The sequence below is a fragment of the Thunnus thynnus genome, chromosome 22, assembly GCF_963924715.1.
Source record: "Thunnus thynnus chromosome 22, fThuThy2.1, whole genome shotgun sequence".
Classification (NCBI taxonomy): Eukaryota; Metazoa; Chordata; class Actinopteri; order Scombriformes; family Scombridae; genus Thunnus; species Thunnus thynnus.
The window spans coordinates 21,339,623-21,363,982 of NC_089538.1; the positions used below are offsets into that span (position 1 = coordinate 21,339,623).

The window sequence follows — 24,360 nt, forward strand, 5'->3', positions numbered from 1 at the left end:
ACGACAGTAAGTGTGGCCGACCAAGATGTATGTGTTTCTGGTCTTTTACCTCTACGACTTTCAGCTCTGTCAGTTCGATCAGTCAGTCAGTCAGTCAGCAAAGCTTTTAGTTGCTTATTGGTTATTCAAATAACAATAAAACAACAATAACACAATGAGAAACTAATCTGAAGTCTCAATCACAGTAGTGATAACATCCCAAGCGCTCTGATTTTTCATAAATGCTAAACTTTTCAGTCTGTATAATCATACAGACCGTTGAATTCAATTAAGTTTTAGGGCTTTGAAACAAAAACACAATATGATCCACCCATTACCATCAAATCACACAGTAAATAATCTAATAATATGACTACTCTGCTTACTTTTTTGTTAGCGTAAAATAGACTTTCAATGTTGAATTTAACACGTTTAGTAACGTATTTGACTTTATTATTTTCTTTTATTGAAGCATCTGAGGGAAAACAACCCAGAAATGTAACTGTCTCTGCTCAAAGAGCTTCAGTGTCAGGTAGAGAAGGAAGAGAAGATGTAGAGATGTAGATTAAAGGTGCATTTACATTAACAATAGATTGAAACACAACCGCTCAGGACTTTTTCTCCACAACTGTCACTGCCGCCGGTGGTTTAAAATCTGCCCTGGCTACAATCCTGACCACAGGACAAAAGAGAAAGAGATTCTTTATAGCAAAAAAGGTTTACTGCCTACAAAGATAGTAGGTTTAGAGTAGATCTGTGCAGCAATACAGTACATATTGAAAATATATATGAAATGAAATTTGCTTTATTTCTGTTAAACTCAAAAGTAAAAACCTCCCCGGCAACAGTAAACGCTTTGTTTACTGTTGATCTTTTGGGTCAACTTTCACAAACAAAACAGCATGTGAATACAACGTTGTTTAGCAGCTGACTCTGAAGACCCCAGTTATGGATTTTCCCAGGAGCACATGAACACAGCATGATAGTACAATTTTGTTTTCTTAAAACTGACACTAAACTTGCATTTGGGGGTGATTTTTTTTTTCCACCGGTTTCCAACAAATCAACTGATTTCAAGCAAAAAGTGTTGAAGAGTCAGTGTGAGGCTGCATGACTTGAGAGAAACAAAGAGAGAGAGAGAGAGAGAGAGAGGGCGTGGTATGGCTGTTATTCCGCTCTGATTCAGGAATCTCTTCCTCTATTTTAAGATCCAAACAGGAAACTCAAAATGATTTATGATTAGTCATTGGTTCATGATACAATGAGACTGTAAATTAGTCTGTCAGTGTGTCAGTGAGTGTTCATGTGCTCACCCCTGTGTTGTTTCTCTTGGTGTCCAGCAGGGACACAGTGAAGGAGGCAGCCAGGTTGGGAGAGTTGAGCACGTCTCTGAGAGCCAGGCGGCTTTCCCCCAGGAACCTAAAAACACACAAACATTCAAAATGTCTCATGTACTGTATTTGGGACACAGGAAAAATGATTTCACTTCATTTTTTTTGGAGGATTGGGCTCTTCTGATAATGTATCAATCAAAAAAACTGATCATCCCCACACGCACTACCAAGATATACCGTAGACGATATATAAAGACGGATGTAGAGAGGTGTAACAACATGCATTGGAGCCCAGAGTTGGAGCTTATGGTCGGCGTTTGAAGCCAAGATCTTCCAAATAAGGGGTGCAGGTTGTTGCTTTTCACGCTCTGGAAACACGCTTTGCTACACCGGAGTGAAGGGAATACTGAATTAACACTGAAAACATTACAACAGTAGTTTGACTCACTGTCAGTTCAAGAGCCGCAGGTGAGTCACTGTCAATCAATACTGACACGGCAGACATCAAAGCTACTATAAGACTTCAACTCTTATTAAATGCACAATATGTAATTTCAGCCACTAGAAGTCTCTCAGTCAAAACAATGACAAAAGACGGAGTGTGATGACGTTGTGAAGTAGTGTGGGATCACGGGAGTTGTTGTCTTCATTAACCCTTTGAAAACGGACATCCCGCAGGCGGCCCTAGACTGGCCACGGGGGGTTGCTGTTTACGTGGTCCAATTCAAATAGATCTAATATAAAAACCATAACAGCTAGAGCTTTCATTCTTTTTTCAGCAGAAAGCTAAGGCTCTCATCTTTTACACAATCACGTTGTACGCTTGTGTCGGAAGATGATGATGCCATTATATCACGTAACGTGCTGGTAATAAAACCGGGTAAAACGTAACGACGACGTGGGGTGGCACGGTGGAGCAGAGTGGGGCAGAGCGGAGAAGCAGTTCGAAGTCAGAGAGATTGAGAGAAAGTTGAGAGATTCAGATTCAGATATTGAGAGAGTAAGTGTATTTTTGGAGCATATACGTGTCTTTTTTTTTGTCGTGATGACGAAGAAAAGAAGGCTTTGGGGGTTTTGTTCGCGGGCGGTGACCAAACAGAAGAGGCGCTTTCTTCTGATCCGGACTCCTTCAGTGAGGATGAAGACCATTTTGCTGAAGGCATCAATCCATATCAGGATATGTAAGTACATTTTTAGGGATTATTATTTATTTATTTGTTTGTTTTTTACATTTTAGAGAGTTGTTTTTTGTGCTGTGTGCGTGTGTGTATGGCCGGTGTGTGTGATTTTCGTGGGTGTGGGAAGTTTCAGACTTTCTGCACCAAGCAGAACGTTTCTGTTTGTCAAAGGATTATATTTTCAAGTTCATCATTATTTTTAATGATGTTTTTTCTAATGTCATTTTCATTTATCTTTGTTTTAGCCCCACTGGAGATGAAGGAGCAACAGAGGACCACCCAGAGGCAAAGCTTCCCAACGCACATTTTGTATTTTGTAATTTATGACACAATTTCAATACTTAGGCCTATATCAATCATTATGGTTTATTGGCTTGCATAACCTTTTAACTTAGTTTGTACAGATTTTAGGGATATGAAGCATTTTAAGATATTCTGAGAAATGACATTACAATAAGCAAAAATACCAATGTAGGCACTTGGGAAATATGTCTATCGCAGATGAAACTAATAAAACGCCTTTGCACTCTGCTCATAAAAATGAGCATATCTCAAAAACTAAAAAATGTACATTGTTCAAATATCTTATGGAATGTCAAGAAATATTTTGTTCATGTTTCTACATTCAGAAATGTTTTGGATCAATGTGTTTTGTGTGTTTATTCAGTAAAATTTGATGAAAAAACATGTCCGATTTTTGTATTTTTTAAATATATGACACAATTTCAAAACCTATATCAATTATTATGGTTTATTGACATACATAACCTTTTAGCTTAGGTTGTACAGATTCTAGGGATATGAAGCATTTGAAGATACTCCAAAAAATGACATCACAATAAGCAAAAATACAAATGTAGGCACTGGCGGACACATCTAGCCTCTCCTGGTCAGGTATACTCCAGTATTCATCGTTCAGGATGTTTCTACCGGGAGCCGAATTATCCGCAGAGGTCTCCTCCTCTCCAGAACAAACAGACCTGGTGATTAAAACACTTAATGAAAACAGTTTCACGTAAAAAAAATCAGTGTTTGTCTGACGCTGTTCAGCAAGCACCAGACTTCTGGGAGGGACTGCTAGCCGAACTGTTGCTAACGTTTGCTTAGCTTGTTTCTCCCATAACTTAAGATCCAGATGTTCGATGACTAAAATCCTTAATCCAGTTAAAAGATATAGTTAAAAACAACCAAGATCTAAAAGGTTTATCTTAAAAATGTGGCTTAAAACTGAATAAAAGTCTACATACAACATACATACATTTATACAATGCTGAGGTGTTATCTTGTAGGTGAGTGATCTTTGGTAGACGCCATTGTGGCAAACAGCTGCAACGCCAATGTATTATCTTGTATATGTATACTCTTTGGTAGACGCACCTGTAGTGGACAAACACAATGGTGATGCATGTATCTTATGTGTGTTTACTCTTTGGAAGAGGAGGTATGACGCCATTGACAGGCGACCAAATGAAACGGACCGTTACCTTGATTAAAATTACGGATTTCTCTAGGTTTGAAAATTGTTGGAAACATCTAATAGTCCTCTAATATGTTTACTGGTGGTAAACATATTAGAGGGCCTGAATTAGAGTTGTAAAAGTTGTAAGTAAAAAGAGTTGTCAAGACAAAGGATACTGAAGCGTGCACAGCTATTTTTCTAGAGGTGTCAACACCAGAAACTATGTATGTTACTTATAGAAAGGGTGCTTGTATGAACTGTTGAAATACTTATTTGAGATCCGGGAGGTGTAGTACTGTGTAAGGTCCCCGTCAGATTTAGCAGCCCAGCTTTGTGTAATTGTTTTCAATGAGTGAAGCTTTTTGCTTGCTGCTTTTGCGTTGCTGAGCAACTCGCATTTTTGCAGGAGTGCCTTGAATGCCTCGAGTTGAATAAACTTCAACTCAGAGCAGAAAAGCGCCCGACATCCGTAGCGTTTTTTTCCCATTGTCCGATCAGATGAATTGAGAGGTGGCCTTCTGTGGTGGTGACAACAATCATGGAGGACAAACTAATTGTGACTATGGCTGGATACTGGGAGCTATATGACTTTTCTATAGTTACCATGATATGAACATGAGCAGGCCTGGAGTAATTGTGGGCTTCAACAAAAAAGGCAGTGCAGTGCGCCTCGTGTTTTGCATTCTGCTAGCTGTTTTACAGCCGGGTCTCTAAAACCCCAAGCAGAGGTAATTTTTTGTAATGGGCGTCTGAAACCGTTGAAAATCATATTTATAGCCAATTCTCATAACATTAGGAAACTTCATAAAGTATCAAGGTGAAAAAATGATGTTAAGTGGGGTTTTTTTTAGCCGTTTTAGCCGTCTGACATCAAATGATAAACAGTGATATCAAAATGAACACTAAATACATTCTAAATGTGGGAGGAAACTCAGACTCCACAAAGAAAGATCAGAACAAGGAATCGAACCCTTTGTGTGTGGAGTCTGAGTTTTAACCATTAAAATACTGTGTGGCCCTTGTAAAAAACTGAAATATATGTAAACATATATCTTCTTAAAACCCTTTAGGATACGTTCATCTCTTGCATTTCTTGTCTTAGTTCATAGTATTGTCTGCTCATGCTCTCCCTCGCCGCCGTCGTCGCTGTCTGATCCGCCTCGAAAACGACTCTCCTTCCACTTTTTTTGTTCAGCTTCTGAACCTTTTCTCGAAGGGCGTTGTTTTGCTGGATCATGGCGTCTTTCTCCACCTTAAGCGACTTATACATGATGTCGAAAACTTTTCCTCCTTGGAGGTGGTCGGAGAGTTCCTGAACCCTCTGTTGCAGAGTTAGATTTTCTTGGCTCAGAGCGATGTTCTCTCCTTTTATCATATTAATCTTTCGCTCCAGGTCTTGTTCCTTTGAGAGCTGTTTATCCAGCTCGTGGATTTTTTTCTTGAGCTTGTTGTTTTGGCTGGTTAGAGCTTTTTTCTCTGGCTTCATTGATTTATAATCCGCCTTCATGACGCTTAGATTTTCCAGCTGCTCGTTGAAAATCCGAATTTCTTGATTCATTATGTTGTTGTTTTCCCTCAAGGCTTCCGTCTCCTCTCTCAACACGTCGTGCTTGTTACTCCATTCTTCTTCCTTTAGAAGCTTTGCGTGGAGTTCGTTATGTGTTTTAGTTAGGACTCTACTTTGTGCCTGCAGGACTTTCTCCGCAGCTTTCAGCTCTTCATATTTGTCTTTCTCGGTTTTTCTGATCTGGAGAAGTCTGCTGACGACCTCGATTTGCTCTTTCAAACCGTCATTTTCTCTGCTCAGATCTTCCATGTGGTTCATCTTTTCCCTGCACATGACACCCCAAATATTAGCTTGTTCGTACTCACTGTTAAGCTTTTGGAGTTCCTGATACAGGATCTCATTTTGATGGGTTATGGCTTGTAGTGACACATTAATTGCGTCTTCCATTTCATGCAAAGCATTTTCACTCTGGATGTACATGTATACCTCCTCGATGCGCTGTCGCAGAGTGTCATTCTGTTGGCTGATTGCCTCTTTCTCTGCTTTCACTGCATTAAAGGATTCTTCCAAAGCTTTCACACTTTCATGCTTCTCTCTGAGCCCCAGGATTTCTTTCTGCATGGCGTCATTTTGCTGTTTCATTATCTCTGTCTCCTCTTTCATTGCAGCACACCTTTCCTCCGAAGGTCTTTCTTTTCGGAGTTTTTCCTGCAGGCACTGAAATTCTTTTTGAAGCGCCTCATATTGTTCTCTTTTGGCTTCGCTCTCTGCTTTCAGCTCCTCCACGGCTTTGTCACACAGCGTGTGCTCAAGGTCTCGAATTTGTTGCCGCAGAGTATCGCTGTTACGCTCATACATCTCCTTTCTTACTTTCATAGCATTACACATCATGTGTATAGTGCTATTTCTTGTAGCCCTCTCGCAGATCTCCTGAAATTTTTGTTGCATGGCGCAATATTCTTCCATTGCAGCCTTTTCTTCTGCTTTCATAGTTTCCCTTACTTCCTCCAAACTTTCAGTGCTCTCAAGCTGGCTCTCGAGCACGTGCATTTGGAGTTTCAGGGCACCAAGTTGTTCGTTGATTGTCGGTATGCTCACATTCATTGCACTCACATGGCCTTCCGTATCTGATCCTTCCTGGTGAAGGTCCATGTCTTCAGTGTATGAACACTCCGGAGAAGAAGCGGTCTGCTGTTCGCAACTCATTTTTCCTGCTTTGTTTAAGTTCGTCAGTAAAATCGAGGTAAAAATACTTAGCACTAGAGTCTCAGTATCTGTGTGTGTACACTGTCTAGACAAATACGACGTGGTATAGATATAATCTGTTGATCTGTGTGATCTCTTTGATATGTGTGCAAGATCAAAGACCCTTTGTGACATTACCAGTGTGATGTCACAAAGGGTCTTTGATCTGTGTGCAAGATCAAAGACCCTTTGTGACATCACCAGTGTGATGTCATCATGTTCAATTTGGAATTGGAATGGAATCGCTGCACATGCTCAGATCACAGTGCTGGATGTAAACAATAGTGGTCGCCTAGCAACAGTGAACTGATTTGACTCTACCTTTGACCAATCAGATTCAGCTGTCAAAACAGGGTCAAAATTCATAACATCAGTGTGGGAACTTTCAGCGATGTGTTTCACATAGGTTTTTTTCATTTACATATTTTTATTTATTTATTTTTTTACAAATCCAAATCTTTTCTACAGATTCACAAACTTGAATTTTTCATGCAGATTTTTTCTTTCATAGGTTAACAAAGGTTGATTTACAACTACAAACACTGGAATTATTTGTGAGCATCACTTTACAAGCTCAAAAGCTTAATAACAACTATCAAAATAAACCATGCAATAAAATATGATAAAACAAAACTGTTATCTCGTACTTGTGAGATCTTTTCTCCTCAAGGAGAATATAAAAGTGAATTAAATCAGGTGGCGTCATCATTCCTCTGTCTTCTCAAATGATGATTGAGGGGTTTTTTTTCCCATTTGCACAGCATTCATAATAACTTAGAAGGCAAACAACTCAAAATGCAAATGAGCCAAAATAAAAACAAGTCAAAAAGAAACAGACAAGAGAGGAAACAAAATAAGATAAATGTAATAAATAAATTAAAAAAAATAATAAATTAATTAATAAATAGTTTAAAGCAATTCTGTAGTTTTTCATGTACTAGAGATACTTGCACACATGTAGACACACTTATATATGCGCCTACATATACTGTACATTAAAGTCAAAGTTAATGAGGGGGTTACACACAACCATCTGATATGTCGTCCTTGGAAACTGATTGGAAAAGGGCAGGCACTGGATTCACGAGATCATGCGAGAATCCTCATAGGACGCTATGCTGCCTCACAAGCTAAGTGTGAGGCAGCTACATGTTTTATGTAGGAAATGGCTTTTGACCAGTAAAAACCACAAAACGCATCATCTGGCTGGATGAAGAGGGATATTCTATTACAGGGAAGAGAGAGAACAGTCTTAGCTATTGATATTAATAACTATTTTATCATGTTCAAACAGCTGGAGCCACTTAGGTATTTTTTAATGTTGGGTATTTCCAATTTTTTGTCATGAACTCTGCATCTGCCATTCTTGGATGGAGTGGTGCCAAAACCAAACCTGCTATGGACACTGCTACACTCAAGAGGCTGCTCAATATTTCAGTCTATATTAAACCACTAAATTCTCATATATATATAAAAGTGTACAAACCAACAGTACTAAGTCACATTCTGGTCTGCATGTACAATGAAGGGCTAATGAATGAATCAATGAATCAATCAACACATCAGTGGGTGAATGGGTGGAAATATGAGTGAATAAATACCGGACGACAACAATGAGAGGATGACCTGATTCTTTCAAGCCTGCCCCTTCCCCTCTGAACGAACTCTAGCGAGACTTGTCATCTTGATGGAGCGCAGCAATCCCAAAATAACCATCTGAAGGGGTGTTTTCCCCCTCTCTTTTCATAAAACAAACAACTCTAGACCTCGAGCCACAACCCCCGTCCGTGCCCAGAGGTTGGTCTGATCCGATCAGTTCACCCCCCATCTCAGTCTGACAATAACTGGAATATGATGTTGATACAGGTGGTTTTTTTCAACAGCATGCAGATAAACTCCTTTTCTGTGGCACTAAACACACACATGGGCCTGCTGGTAACTAACTGTGCTGTGAGCCTCTCGTAGTAGAGCCGCTAGCTCAGCCACAACACAGAAACTTTTACAAAGGGCCATGAATGTGCTTCTAGTGACTGTCTCCTGTGCTCCAGTGGACTCTCTGTGTTTCCAGGGTGGACACAGAGAGTCTGACAGCAGCTGTTCATGGCGGGTTAGCTCCGAGAAATGAAATCTATTCCTGTAATTATGAGAATATTTTTGTTTTAAACTACAATACCCTAGAGCTGCGCCATGCAGCTTAATACAAATCAGCACCACAGTTGTAGTTCTTCTGGTTCTAAATAGGGTTGCAAAAAGATAAATCGACTGAATATATCAAGTATCTACTACAGCTGAACAAGTAATTACACTGCACAAAGATGATCTATGTTAAGAAAAAGAAAGATGTTGGTTTATTTCAGATATTTTAGCCAAAACACGAGTCAAATGCAACAAGTCTGCCCACAACACAATGGCCTTCAGTGAGCCACGTCATCCAACGTTGTGTGTGTGTGTGTGTGTGTGTGTGTGAGTGAAGGGGGGGGGGGACTCAATGAACCGGCTGCACACAAAAATTTTAATCAGTTTGGAATAAATTCAGTAATTAAAAGTCAGTAGCAGATAGTAGTAGTAGTAGTAGTAGTAACACAAAGAGAACGGTCTTCATCTCCACAGTGATGTTTGATGAGGCTCATGGGTAATCTAGCTGCTTCCACAATTGAAAACTGACAAATAAAAAAACTTTATTCCTCAAAATCGAAGGAGAAATCATTAAAACTGATGACCTTAACATTAACCTATCATATTGTTGAGTTATCAAGGACACATTTATGTTTTTGTGTTGAGAAAGACATTAGAAGAAAACCTTAACGTGACGACAGTGAGGAAAATACTTCAAGCAGTGGGCCGAACGCTTCATATTTCTTCACAATTCGTCAGAGAAAACATGGATTTTTTTTCTCTGTGAGATTTGAGCGTAAAGGGACACACCATCTCCGCACAAAATAAGTCAGTAGAGACTAAGTGGCATGAAATGACACAAAACATGTAGTGATAACATACAGGAATAATACAGATATTGTAACTGATACTCTAATATTCTGATATTGTAATGTTCTGAGAAGACAATTTGATGAAAGGTCGGCCTGATATTACGTCAATGTTGACATTGATAAGAGGCACAAAGTATGCTGAACTTAACAGAACAGTGTTGTACAAACATCAGAGGGTTTGTTAGTGCAATCGCCCTGACAGGCACGTGGACAGTGGCCTGTTAGGTGTTTTCCAAGGAAGAGCTGTGCAACATATCTGTCTGTTTAATGATACGACTTGTCATAACCAATCAGAATGTCCCAACAAATGGGCGGATTTGCCTGCTGAGTGTATAAAATTTGCTAAGACTGCCAGCTTTTGTAACTGTTGAAGGTTTTTGTGCCCGCTTGCAAGCATAAGAATAAAGAAATTGGCATGTTATTCATAGTTGATGCCATGCTGGGGTGAGAGGCACAAATTGAAAGTGTTTTGATATTTATACTTTGTAGCTAATGCGAAATATGTTACGTCACAATTAGAGAATTCAAGTCCAAGCAGATAGAAATAAGCTGATTTTGAACATTGTTGGAAAAATCACCTGTATTAACATCATACAGACCTGTATGTGTACAGTGCAAAAAACCCCCACTGTAAATCTGTATTCAAGCATTTCAGTTACTTCTAGTTTACATTACTTGGACTTGGACTTGAGACACGACTCAGACATCAATTTGGGGATTTGTACAAAAGTTCATCATAATTTATATAAATTCAGATTTAACATTGTGGACTTTCAGCTCAATTTAAGCAAAAGATCCTTCAAGTGCCAAATGAACGTCTAAATTATCCATATTGATGCAGTTCACCAGTCACATTGGAGGTAATTCTTAAAAATAATACTTTTCAACAATGTTTGTCTTTCTGTAGAGTGTGTGGGTCGGGACTATGCTTCCCTATTCTTGTATAACTGAGAGAACAGGTGTATGATTATCATGTAGTGCTTGATGTGGAGTGCCTTATTGGAACTTGAGCTAAGATTGTTGTGTTAAAATTGAATGCTCAATAATCAAACGTCAGTCAAATATGTTAAAATATCAGTCAAGAAAATAATGTATCTTGCTGCTGGGTTTACTGTCAGTGTAGTGGGAAACCCACTTGTGTCCGTTATGGCTAAACACACAGCTCAGGTCAGTTTAACTTTCATCATAACAATGTTACTTTGAAGAAATTATGTTAAATTTGCCTAAATTTGCAGCTAATTTCCTCAATGTTGTTGGGGAGATGATATTTTTCTCTTCTTCCACAACAGAAAAAGTTTGAGAATCACTGCTAAACATAAAATACAAAATCACTGAGAGTGGGAACACATTTCTGAATTATAAATCCACAATATATGAACTGTTTTGGCCTATTCTGGGCAGATAATTACTATATTTTTGTTGTCAGAAGAGCCATAATGCTGAGATACTCGTGTACCAGCACACATTCACACAGTGACACACAGCAGTCCGTTACCTGTTCCTCCCCATCTTCTCATGGTCTTTGACAACACAGTGCAGCTCTGCTCCGGAGTCCAGAGGAATCCCCTTAAGATCCCATTCAAAACCCTGACACAGAGACAAGGAATATTATCTCATATACTCTAAAAGAATAAATTAAGTGTGTTTAAAATATTTAATAAGTTCTATATAATTCATATGTAGCTCCGTCTTTACAAAAGTACACAATACTTAATTGAGGTTACACTTCATTGTTCTATATTTGTTTGAGATTTGACATTTTTGAGACGGAAAAACAAGTTTAAAAAAGGTTGAGACACCCTGATCTACTTTATCATGCAGTATATTGATGGTTTGGATGTGTAAGCTGCTGTTGCTGAAATGCTTTGGATCAATTTTAGGAAAACAGATGACCTCTGTTGCAGCTCCATTTTATGAATTAGATGGATAAGATGTGTGACTTTTCATATTAGGACATTACAATAATCTGTGTTCATAAAGGAACAAATTCTTAAGGCGGCATCTGTTTATTGAAATTACTTGGTAGTTACTTGTAGTTGTCTAAATAACAAATAATTAAGAGGCGGTCAAGAGAACTTACCTCATTCCAAACAGGGTTCGGGTTGTTCTTGATGACTTTTGTCTTCTTCTTAGACCCTGAAGAAAATGTAGAAAGAGGGACATAAAGGGGTTGGCTTATAAAACAAACAACAAACTGTGCTGTCTTTGGTCTTAAGTTGAAAACAGTTAGCTAGTTAGCAACAAGGCAACAAACTCTGTAGTACTGTAGCACTTAACTCACTTTTAGTTTTTTGTTTTGTAGGAAACCAGTTTTTGTTCCTATGAAGATTAAATGTATTTATTGTCAGTCGTTTTAACCCAAATTTCTGTCACATGATTGAAATTTCATGCAATATAATGTAACACCCCAATATTTCTCTTTTTTTGCTAGCTAATAGCCTGTTGGCTAGCTAGATAGCAAAACCTTACATGTTAATAAGTCAAGTCAAGTTTATTTGACAAACACATATTCCATTACATATATCAAACATATACGATAAAAACTTATAAAATAAGGAGATGTTGCATATATAAAAACATATAAGACAACATATAAAATTAAAAGGTAAGAAGGTATTAAAATAAAGAGAGTAGGATATAAAGGTATTATTATTAAAAAGGAATAACAACAATTATACTGATTCTAAAATGAAGGTTTTACCCGTTAACCACACACTTTAAACCAACTAAAAGCTTGCGAATAAAGATACGTTTTTAAAGGAAGACACTGTTGTAGCGGACCTGAGTTAATAAGAAAAATGTAATTAATTACTCCTTACATATTGTTAATTGAAAAAGTAATTATGTTACTATACTAGTTACTCACTTATTCTTTACATTACATTCGTTACTCACCCAAGTTCCAACAAAGGTGTCTTTAAAAAATCTTTAAAGCCTCTAAACCCACACATCAAATATTCTGTATTTACACATGCAAAAATGAAACAGACAATACAACATTGTGGTTTGACAATCAACCAACCTACTGAGCTTAATGTTCCCTTACACTATTCAATACTGAGTTGTCAAATATTACTAAATAATGTGTTACGGCCAGAGAGTACAGCGGTTTTAAAGACAGTGATTGTTGTCTGACATGCTAACAAAATGTTTGATCAATATTTAGGCTAAAGCTGATCAGTTGAAGACATATAAAGTGTAGGAAAATGCATTTTTCTCTTTTGAAATTTGTCCCAACCGCCACAGTTCCTCAGGCTAAAACTATTAAAACTTACTTTGCAAGACCTTTCACACAAACACACATTCAGTGGCCAAAATCTGGTGTTCCCAAATGACATTAGTATGAAAGTGTTTGTGTGTGTGTTATCTTTTCTGTGGCTTCCTGTAACATGAAGTTCTGAGCTCTGATTTCCTGTCTGTCGGGCACTCCGGCAGGAAGTGAGAGGTAAGATGGAGCAATAAACTGCCAGGATTCATCTTCGGCTACTGAAGAGCGCACACACACACACACAAAACACCTGAGAATATGAATTATCCAACTGTAAACAACTTTCATCATTTCCATTTAGTTTTAGTTAAACAGAGGAATAGATGCAGGCACACACACACAGATTGAGATGTTCTTTCCATATGAAAGGAAACCGAGACAATGACTATTGTTGTATTTCTGATTTTAGACGCTACTTATTAATTTCCATGAAATGACCACATGACAATAGCCGTTAATAGATAAATAAATCTCCTAGTTTTGTTGAAGGATCAAATGCTTCATAATGAGTTGACAGATATTTTCCTGCCTTTATCTTTAAGGGAAATAAAGCTTTTTTAAAACCCATCCGGTTATTTAAAATCAGGCTTGTTTCTTGGAAAGCTGACATTTTGGAAGTGCATGGTTTTCCCTAAAAATCGGGGATTATCAGTTTGAAGATGAGAGAGTGATAGTGGTTTTAGCAGTTATTTTAAAAAACGAAAACGACGCTGAAAACCAACCCTGACTCTTGGAAAGTACATTTATACGCTACTATATTGTTTTCCCAATCATGTTACATTGGCAAATCTTATCTAGATGATGTTAGTAGTCAAGGTTTTCTTCCAGTTATTTAAGTGTTACATTTATGTACCACACTGAAGTCAGAGGGAGGTGGTCGGGGTGGATGGTGACCGTACAAAACGCAGAACTCTGACTGAGGTTTGCATCCTGAGTCCCCTTTTGGGATTAGATTTAGGCAACAAAAGCACTTTGGTCAAGGTTAGTGAAAGACTGTTTTCGGTTAAATGTTAATGAACACATTGTGCTTCAAGTCACCTTTCTATAATAAACCAAGAACATGATATTTTCCTAATCTTAACCAAGTGCTGCCAGTGCGTAAACATAACCATACAAGAGGTTAATAATGCTGTCGTTACTACCAGCAGATATTGTGCCGCAAGATCGGATATTTTAGCGGGAAAAAAAATTAAATAATAACAACATTTTTTCGACTTGCCTGACACGGCAGATGATTACCAACATTTTCAAAGTATGTTGACAGAAAAATGTAATTCATACGTCATTACATTTCCCTCAATATTTAATTATTGTTTCAGTTTAGTTGTATCTAAATGTAATTTTTTGGGAACAGGGTTGCTAAAAACACAACCAAGAACCTTCACTGATTACACTCATTGCAAACCAAAAGTAATCTGTTGCAAGTCTTTGCATTTGGATGAAATATTAAGACTGTTCTCACAAGAAAAATTACCCCCTAGCGCCCATCGTAATTATGACGAGATCAAAGGAATAAATCAGATGACGTTATTATACCATCAAAGTCAGCGTACGGAGGAGTTCAAGGTGAACAGATGGGTCAACGAACATCTGACTTTAACATCGCTTTTTGTTTCCCGTTTCCAACAGTGAGTCAACATTGTTTTTAAAAAAATCCTTGACCACAATCGTCCCCTAATCTTAACCACGTAGTTATTACTGTAATCATGATGACGCAGGGCTCGTAAAACCATAAGGAAGTAGTTATTTTAGCCAAAACCACAATGTTTCCTTAACCACAGCAAAGTAGTTTTTTTTTAAACCCAGACCATGATGTTTCCCTAAAACTAACCAAGTCACTTTTGTGTCTAAATCTAACCAGACCAGGTTACAGTGATTTTACCAGACAAATGATGTCATCCTACTGATTACTGTTGTAATCAGAGCAGAAAACACAACAACCAAAAAATTGCTGGAAATATCACGTTTGACGACTTTTGGTTACACAACTGATGGCCTCAAGTTCAGATCAGGTTTACACTGTATTCTTAATGTGCTTGTACACACACACACACACACACACGCACATTCTTTCCCTCCTTGCACACCCAGAGAAAGGTTGTTTGCTTTCCTGTTTTCCTCACAGTCATCATCCAATGTGAGAGCACACACACAAATACCTACGTAAGTGTACCTCCGTTCTTGGAAGATATCTTAAAAAACACCTCCACCCTTCCACAGAGGGGTCGAGAGGGTACGTTATATTTGTGTAATATGTGTGTGTCTTTTTGTGTGTGTGTGTTAACTGTGTAAATCTCCTAAGAGCTCACATCTAAGTTAGCATCTCAGAGACAGGAAGTGGCACAGCGTCAACTTCCTGGTTGGTTCAGCTTGGCACAGTTTCTGTCATTAGCCAAGAATAGAACAGACTGTGACCTACAGTGTGGATAAATACGTATGGGAAAGCTAAGTTTAGACATGAGCAGTGTGTGTGTTGCTATATCCGTGGCCTGCTTGAGTTTAGGAACTAAGATATGAAGAGTTTTTTCTTCTTAATCTAGATTTAAAGTTTTGGGTGTGGATTAGCTTTAGCAAAACATAATATGCTAGCCTGGTTCCAGAAGTGTAATCACAACCACAGCTCAAATATAAGCAAGCAATCAGTGGTCATCCCAAGAAAAACTACAGCAACAGACATTTGTTTAAATGCCTTAAAATAGTATGTTTACATTTTACAAGAACCTTTTTGTGGCCGTGAGAATCATGACTCGCCTCAACAGTCAAGGTTGGTTTCTTTGACCACAATATTTCCATATTTCTTATGTTTTAGTCAAGTCTCATCAGGCTCATCCTCATGGTTTTCAGCCACAGCAGGCAGCTGTTTTCCTAAAAATCTCTGATAAACTACTGCCTGTCAGCACCAAATGACCCCCCAAGTAAGGGTCCAGCTAGTAAACACAGTGGAACATTTAGCAGCTAAAGAGCCTGGTATTTCCCTACATGGTGGAGAGCAAAACAGAGCTAAAAGAGAGTGAATATTAATATTAAACTGCTGTGTGTGTGTGTGTGTGCGTGTGTGTGCCCAGGCTATGATTAGCACAGGGCATAGTTGAAGTTAGTAGGGTTGCCAGATTTTATTTCTGTTTTTGACAGAGAACAACGCTTATCGTTCCAACAACAACACTTGGGCCGGAAATCCTCCTTGCAGGACACAAACATTCAAACGCATGCACACATGCTTCATTACCTACACCTGCAAAAACACACGTGTGCTCACAATCATGGAAGTGCATGAAAAAGAGGGTAAATTAACTACAGTACAGGCTAATCTGGGGAAAGTAGGCAGAAAACAATCTCAATTGTAAACCAGTGCAGTAACATTACATTACATTACAGTGCATGTAAAGGATTTCACTTTTTAGCCACTTTTGTGAAGTTTCTGCCAAGAAATATGTTCAGGAGATCCAACCTGCTACATGTTCAATATGATACATTTAAATACCAGTGATCAACCAAATCAAACATGAACTTTTCAATCAAAATTAGTCAAATTTAAGTTGCCATTCTGTCACCTGAAAATCACCAAAACCAAAACCTTTCAGTCCATAAACCTCTATGAACCCTTCATGTGTTTCATTTTATCTCAATGACATCTTCCATGCTTACAGTAACAAATTAGCCTAAATATTTTAATCAATAGCAAGTCCCGGTGAGCTCTATCTTACAGATTTATGCAATATTTTTGCAAAACTACCATGATAAAAGTCTCAAAGTGCATTGCATTTTGTGTTACAAACAAAACTTACAAATGTCTTCCAAATAATTACAATAAAACTTACAAATGTCTACTACCTGCGTTCACTTTCTGTGTCATCTGTTTCTTTTACACATAGAGTTTGTATTTTAGTTTTAATAGAACTGCTTTTTTTTGCATATTTGAAAAGTTTGCACAGATTTTCCAAAACTTGTACATCTCTTTCTCTCTTACCATGTAAACTTAGTTGTGTATATTACTGTAATGTATTTGTACATTATTGTATATGTTATTATTATTTATTAAGTATTTACACTTGTTTTACTACACTTTTTTATCTCTTATCTTCAGGTATCTAATCTTATTTTTCTATATTTTACTGCAATCTTATTTCCACACACACTGACCAGTACACACACACACACACACACACCTATATTCTCTCTCCTCCCACAGCTTCCTTGCTCCTCAGACCAGTTTTTTTCCCCTTTCATTATGGTCCCTAATTTCTATAAATGGACATGGTATCTGTTTCTAGAGGGGAGGAAATTCTCTCTCTCTCTCTGCTCTAAATTCCTTGTTACAACACACAAATACTTATTGAGACCAACAACCTCCTGAGCAGCTTCCTGAAAAATGCCACTAAGTCATCTCTTTATTTCAGCACTTCTTGCAGAATAAACTGTAGTTACAAGTTTAAGGTTTTAATTGAAATGTAAAGAAAATCACCTATTGGCTTCTCTTCTACTGGTAGCCTACATATCATGTCTATGATGTTGATTGTTGTTCAGGGAGTTGTTTAGTGGTAATGATTACTTTTCTGCTAACCTACCTCGTCTGTTTCTACTTAGAAGTGCAGTTAGTGGTTTTCTACATTGCCTGCAGAGCCCACTGACAACCTTAAGAGAGAGAGCATGAACCTTTTACCTCCATCTGTAAATAATACTGTAGTATGTAGATGGAAAGAGATATAACAGAACCGTTATTCCAGTCTCAATCTGCTACATTTGTCTTTATTGACAAGAAATGCACAGATGTGGCTCCAAAAAGAAGACCATTTTAGTTTGGACTGACACCAAAACTCTGACATTTATTGTTTGTTTAAAGTCACTACCTACTATCAAATTCCAGTGGAGCCATTAGAAAAGGACAGATAATTTAAAAAAGAACTAAGCCAAAGTCACATTTATCTGTCATATGCATCTGCTGCATTACAGCAACTGCACTTAACTAGTTGGTTGTTAATACAGTAGGTATTGGGCAGGCGTAATGACCACCTGTGAAATCAAATGCTGTAATAGGGCTTTTATTGTAAGTATCTAAACACAAAAAAAACAAGTGAAAATCTTGCCAAAGGCAGGAGGTAGTGACAAACATGCAGTGACATTACATAATTTAGAGAAAATAGACACACCCACACACATATATTTATATCTCTGGTCCATCTGTCTTTGTAAGGTCCAATTTAAGTATTAGAACTGTCATATCCCCACTTAAGACTTGATTTTTATGAGGTTTGCATTTGGTTTACATTAAGGTTGAGGTAAGAGGGTCCTCACAAATGTGTAGTACAAGCGTGTGTCTGATGGCACCAGGAAACAGTGCTCAGACAAAGGCAGGATGTTAAGAGCAGAGCTCACCTCATTAAGAAGGCAGACACTGACTTGTGGAAAGTACAACAACAAACTGATGGAAAAACAGACGGCCGCTGAGGCCAGGTAGCCAAGTCCCTTTCATATTGTGCCGTTTGGCATCTTCAGTTGATGTTTACTCAGAGGTCACTTTCAGCCAGCTTTGCTCTCCAACATTGGTGTGACGTTAATCTCGGACTCAAGTCACAAGTCGAACTGAATTTAAAATACATTTTTTTCTAAGAATTTTTATATTATAATATTATATGTCAACACATGGAGTTCTCCAGGGGACATGAAGAATTTCAATGTCAGCACAATATCTGTGAAACAGTTTAATTTCAATTCAAATGGCCTGACGGGCAGTTAACCTGTTGAGGGCCGATGTTGTTAGCTGTTGCTTCGTCAGCGTATGCTTAAGGGCGTGGCTACATTATGATCGACATTAGTTAGATAACGTAAACATGGCGTAACTCCAGATTCACTGAGTATAAATGTAGCCTATTTCAGTGTGTTTTCAGTTCGTGAAAGTTAATTGTAACATTTTGATCGCCTAAAAAAGTCTTGTTCAGCATTTGGTTGTACTGAAAAACCCTCTAAGGAGATGGATGTTCAGTTTTTCCAGCAAGTACATTTTGTTTGAATGGTTTTAAGCCCATTTTTTGCTAGCAAAAATTAGCGTAAGCATTAGCATTATCACAGTTGACCATAGACTGTAAATGCACCATGCTAACCAAGCTAGCAGTTAGTGCTAGGGTCAGCTCCACCCTCTTGTCCAAATATGGTCACTTCTCATCGCTTCTGGCTCCAAAAATCTAAGATGGCGATAGTCAAAATGCCAGACTCAAGGCTTCAAAATGCAAGTCCACAAACCAATCCATTATTTTTATACAGTTTATAGTACCTTGTTTTGTTTAAAAAAAAAAAAAGCTAGCAGAAAATGTGTCACAGTCGGCCATTTAGCTAGCAGCCTGCGCTTGTGCACATTGACGAATACCTTGGGGGATATTGGAAGACAAAACAAATTTTTTCGTCTGCTGAAGTGCTGTCCATGGTGTTGAAGGGTGTCCTTGGTAGATGTGCCAAGCGCTGAAATAACTGTCCCCCATCCTCATGAAAACGCCTATGGTGCATGCATAAGCGCATACGTGTGCGCGTACACTTAAGGGTCCCAGTTTGGGGGTTTGAAAATATGGTCAACCTAGACTGAAGGGACTGAAGGCCTGAAGCTGTCCAAATACAGTTTTATCCTCTTTTGCAAGATATGCACAATATGCAGTATGAATATAGTTTATGTTTTCTTACATAAAAAAGTGAGGAGAATTCAAATTTCAAGTAGACGTTAAGTCACAAAAATAAGGACTTGACTTGGACATGAGTGCCGCTAGACTTGACTACTTAGGACTCCTTAAAGACTTGAAAGCAAGTCCCGGGTTTTTACCTGGTAAAATACCAGAACAACTTGCATCCTGACTTGCAAATGTCCCACGAAGGTGTGTGATTTGACTTTCCTTCAAGTACCTGAAACTTGACTCAGACATGAACACTATTTTTGACAACAATGGCTGACTTTTATGTACATTGCAGTGCAGCGTCTTATTACAGATGCCCTGAATCTCCCATGATCCTCTTACCTCTGAAGGTGACACTAGCCAGGGGGTCAGAGTGTCTCAGGTTGTTGGCTCGCTGAAGAACACAACGTAACATGGCTGAAACCTAAGCAGAGTCCCGAAACCTGCCAGGCTAAGAGAACTTGCTCAGAGAGGGAGGAATCAGGTCCGAGTGATTGGCAGGTGATTCGGTTCACCACGTCTGAAGGAACGGTTGGTTACATGACAAGAGGAGCTTTGATAATGATAACCAGTGTGACCAACCACCAAAATGAACAAACCAAAGACAAGTCGCAAAAAAATTTAAATAAATGTGAAAGAAAGGTTTCTAGTGGTATTCTCAGTGAGTAACAATAGGATCACTATGTCCACTGCTTGAAAAAACTGAAACCAACTCTTTCACAAAGCAAATTCTGAGGCTTTGTTAAAGGATTTTCCTTGTTTGGCAGAAGGCAAGCCCCAGCATCCCAAAAACAAAAAGGTAAAAAACAATTATCCACAGATTGTTTCAGCATCTGTCTGTATCTGAAACTACAAAATGAAAGCTCTCTCTTCACAAAACCGGCTCCTTTCTCTTCTGACTCTCTCCAACACATTCATAGTGAAAGAGGGCAACAACCGAGCATGTCAGGAACACACACACACACACACACACACCTCACATCCAGAGGAAATCTCAACATTTCCTGTGCTCTTTTCCTCTCTTGTCTCCTGGTTGTTTCCCTATCTTTCCCACATCTTTGCCTCTCTACTTGGCTGTGCATTCACGACTTGCCTCCGCCTCTTTCTCTTTTAATCCCTTTATCTTACTTGGTCCATTTCATGGCTTTTTACCTTATCAGGTGTTTTCAGTAAACTGTCTCTTAAACCCAATGCTGCCAAAATTTTCCCAAATATTTGGCACCATTCTTGGTGAAAAAATGTGCCTTAGAAATCGTAGAGAACATATTTACTGATAAATCAATGGTGTTGTATACCTATCTTTGCTGGATCTGGCTCTTACCTGGTTAAAGTTCAGGGACTCAAAATAGCGTATTTTATGGTAAGACATGACATTGGTCAAAACTGTCATTGAAGCCTGATGTGTCATTCAAGTTCAGGTCAGGTCAGTAACTCCCATGGTTTTCCTCAGACTAAGAAAGCTAAATTTTACTACTAATCTTCTACTCTAAAGGCCTGGTTTTGTTTTTTCTCAAATCATCCAATTTTTAAGGATTTGTAAAATCCGTCATTGATTGTCTCTTGGGTTTTCAAACTTATGTTAAGATTTTAAAAAAGCCGGGTCAACCCTTAGAAGCTAACGGGGAGGGGGCAATGAGGTCACATAACACTGTGCACAGACACATAAACATCAACCCGCAGTGAGAGAGCGCCACCTGCAGACATGGAGCAGGGCACACACACTCATATTATTCTGTTTGTGTAAAGTCAGACCTTTGCTCAGTGACTAAAGAGTAAATTGTTTCAAGAAATGCATCAAAATACTTCATGTCATGCCTTTTTATTGTATCTTGACAACTCTGCATACACCTCAACCAGTGTTTAGGTACAAGAAACTCACAATTGTGGATTTGAAGCTAAATTGGTGGTATGTTTGTGCCGGTGGTCTTGAATTCAGCTCTCAGAAATTTCTTTGATGTTGTTTATTGCTGCCATATTGCTTTTTTATGTGAATAGTATCATCTTTATTTCCTGGTTCTAAACACTCAGTTTCACCTGAACTGGATACGAAGCGACTCCATTGTTGAAATTTCGTGAAGCTCTGCGACAGGCTCCTAATTAAATGAAAATTGGCAGCGATGGTGTTGTTACAGTTTTAGCTTAATGCTGGCATTATTTCATTAATGCAATCCCAGAATACAGATTTTATTTTGTTGTCTACAGAACTGTCAACCATCCTGGCATCTGGACTTGATTTTATTCTGGTTTTAGCTTTGCTTTAGCTTATCATGTGTATCTACATATAGATATGGGGGGGGGGGAACATAGCTGTAAATCAAGTTTCCCATATTTACAAATCTCATATTTACTAAACTGGCAAAAACCAATGAGATTGTAACATGGGATAAGATCTAATTTTGAATCCCACCCCCAAATGTCTGTCAAGCTTTGGGTTTCTCCACAAGCTGAATCTGTCTGCATGCGGCCATGAGAGAGATATCCAGTAACTAAAAGTTGGGAGGATGATGTCATTGTTTTTAGCCATTAAAAAACCAAAAACATCAGGGCACGTAAGGCTTGTTCATCAGTTGGAGCAGTTGGTGTTGGAGTAAGCTACAAATGTTAGCATGCCCGGCTAACAACCTAAAGATTATAGTGGTAACCTAGCAGCAATATTTCCAAAGTCAAGGGGTGTTCATTGCTAACTACATTATTTTGTGCAGTTAGAAAAATACCTGCAGAGCATGAATATCCATTCCACCAACCATCCATGAGTTTGTCTGTCCTGTATTTGGTTTGGGGAGGTTTACACTCCAGCGACTGCAGCCAAACTTGCAATAGATAGCTTTACATTTGTGAAACCCAATGGTTACACCTCTTCGTCAAATCCTTTTTTCTTGTAAAAGTGTAACATATTATTTGAAAATCAAAATATTAAAGGGTCATATTAGAGCAAATAGCATTTTAATTACATTTTTATTTGTGATGTAGTACTACATATCGGGCTAACTAGCTCTACCCTGCAATACATGAACAACGCTGCTCCTTAACGGATGCTAACTCTTTGCTTGGGATATTTGTAGCTTTAGCCTTCGTCTTTTAGCATTACATCATGTATGCAGCCATCATGTGCATGTGTGACCCTTTTATAGGTATGTCATTTTAAAACAAGTCAGCTGGAAACATTAAAAGTTAGCTGCAGGTGAGTTTTAGCGTTAGCACAAGTTCATGCTAACTAGCTACAGCTGGTAAAATCTCCTAGCTACAGTCATCATTTCAGTTGCCAAATTCCACAGTTGTAGGCTAGAAATTAGTAATTGAATTGCATTTTCTCTTAGGCAACTTAATTTTTTTACTCAACAACATTATATGTGATGTCTGTATCTGCTTGTTCCCACATTTGCACATTTATACAGTATATCAAATTACATCCATTTGTCATGGTTGTACCTTACTTCTGATTAAAACCATCAGATATCTTGTGTCTCATATCATAAAAATTATACTGTAATACAGCCTGACGTGTGGATCATATATTTGGAAACCTTGTGATCTTAACTAGAGTTTAAAATAAAAAAGTTCAGTGGGATTGTATTCTGCATGACGGCATGAAAGTAGTTTTAAGAAAATTGATTTTCACAAGGATTTAACTTAAGTCTCATCTATGTTTCAGGCTTTATAACCAATTAGCTCTGCTGTATGCATATATCATGACCTTATTAACCCAGCTGGCAGCACATGACAGCCAGTGTGTTTTCCCAACTGTCAGCGTTACATGAACATACTTCTTACAATCTGCTACACTGATGCTTCATATCATCTATCGCTCGGTTCATTTGATCCTGATATAACTGTTAAAACTAAGAAATAACATAGTTGAGTGCTATTTATGGTTGCATATAGTTAGCTTATAGGCTAAAGGCAATTTACAGAGAAGGAATGTAAGCGTAAAATGTCTCTGAAAAGATGAAAAGTTTTGTATTTCACAAGTTGTCTGATATGTGTTGGATTTTGGCTGCTTATTGGCCTTTGAAGGACCAATAAATTAAGAGGCTTATGTCTCTTGTGGTTGTGCGATCTGTCTTATCACACTGACTAGCTGATATCACCCTCGATACACAAAAGCTTGGACTATAGCAAAAAGGGTTTTAGATTAAAGGAATAATGCAGCTTATTTGAAGACAGCAAGGGCACAATGAGGCAATTTCAGGATTGATATTCAAGTCAGAGCAAAGGCAGCAAACTAAATTCAGTGACAAAAAATTTAGAGATGAAACAAAACTAATAATAAACATTTAAATTGTCTACCATGTTTCCTTTCCTGATTTGAGAGATACAGATCTCCGAGCTTCCTACCAGCTCACGAACATGAAAAAAATCAAAAATAACATGAAGACAGAAGTCATCAAAATAATCTAATGATCATATATTTTGTCTAAAAGTAATCTGTCTAATCTTTGTGTCTGCCAGCCTTTCTTCTGTAACATCCTCTAAATGTAATGAACTCTGATTGAATGAAATGATGCAGCAGTTTTTAAGAGCAGACACAGCAGAGACAGAGGCGTTCAGCTTTAAGGAGGAGCACGTGAGTTAAAACAGATTGGATATCAGATATCAGCCACTTAGGAGAAGCGGGAAAAAAACCTCAGAGAATATTCAGCTGTTCAGTGATGTTTTCATGATGTATCACAGAGGTTTTTGACCCAAAGTACAGCAGCAGTGGAGGTCTTTCCACTCTGAAAACAACACTGCACTCATCTTTTAAGCC

General features: G+C 38.2%; 2 protein-coding genes across 12 annotated transcripts in view; both read right to left on the minus strand.

Annotated features, from left to right (window-relative positions):
- Positions 1-24,360, minus strand: part of dysf (dysferlin, limb girdle muscular dystrophy 2B (autosomal recessive)) — a 111,957-nt gene that overhangs the window by 82,375 nt on the left and 5,222 nt on the right. For 8 of the 11 annotated variants that reach the window (XM_067579752.1, XM_067579747.1, XM_067579748.1 and 5 more), the window contains exons 2-4: positions 11,770-11,825; positions 11,185-11,276; positions 1,293-1,398 (exon numbers count right to left, since the gene is read on the minus strand). In XM_067579752.1, the coding sequence (XP_067435853.1) occupies positions 1,293-1,398; positions 11,185-11,276; positions 11,770-11,825 (254 nt within the window). Of the gene's footprint in view, positions 1-1,292; positions 1,399-11,184; positions 11,277-11,769; positions 11,826-19,955; positions 20,706-24,360 lie in introns of those variants that run through there. The other 3 variants (XM_067579746.1, XM_067579753.1, XM_067579755.1) reach the window with 3 other exon arrangements.
- On the minus strand, positions 3,233-6,694 carry LOC137174460 (golgin subfamily A member 6-like protein 24). The gene is made up of 2 exons (XM_067579757.1): positions 3,750-6,694; positions 3,233-3,471 (listed from the first exon to the last, which is right to left on the minus strand). Exon 1 carries the CDS (start codon positions 6,661-6,663, stop codon positions 5,017-5,019), a length of 1,647 nt encoding a protein of 548 aa, XP_067435858.1. The 5' UTR covers positions 6,664-6,694; the 3' UTR covers positions 3,233-3,471; positions 3,750-5,016.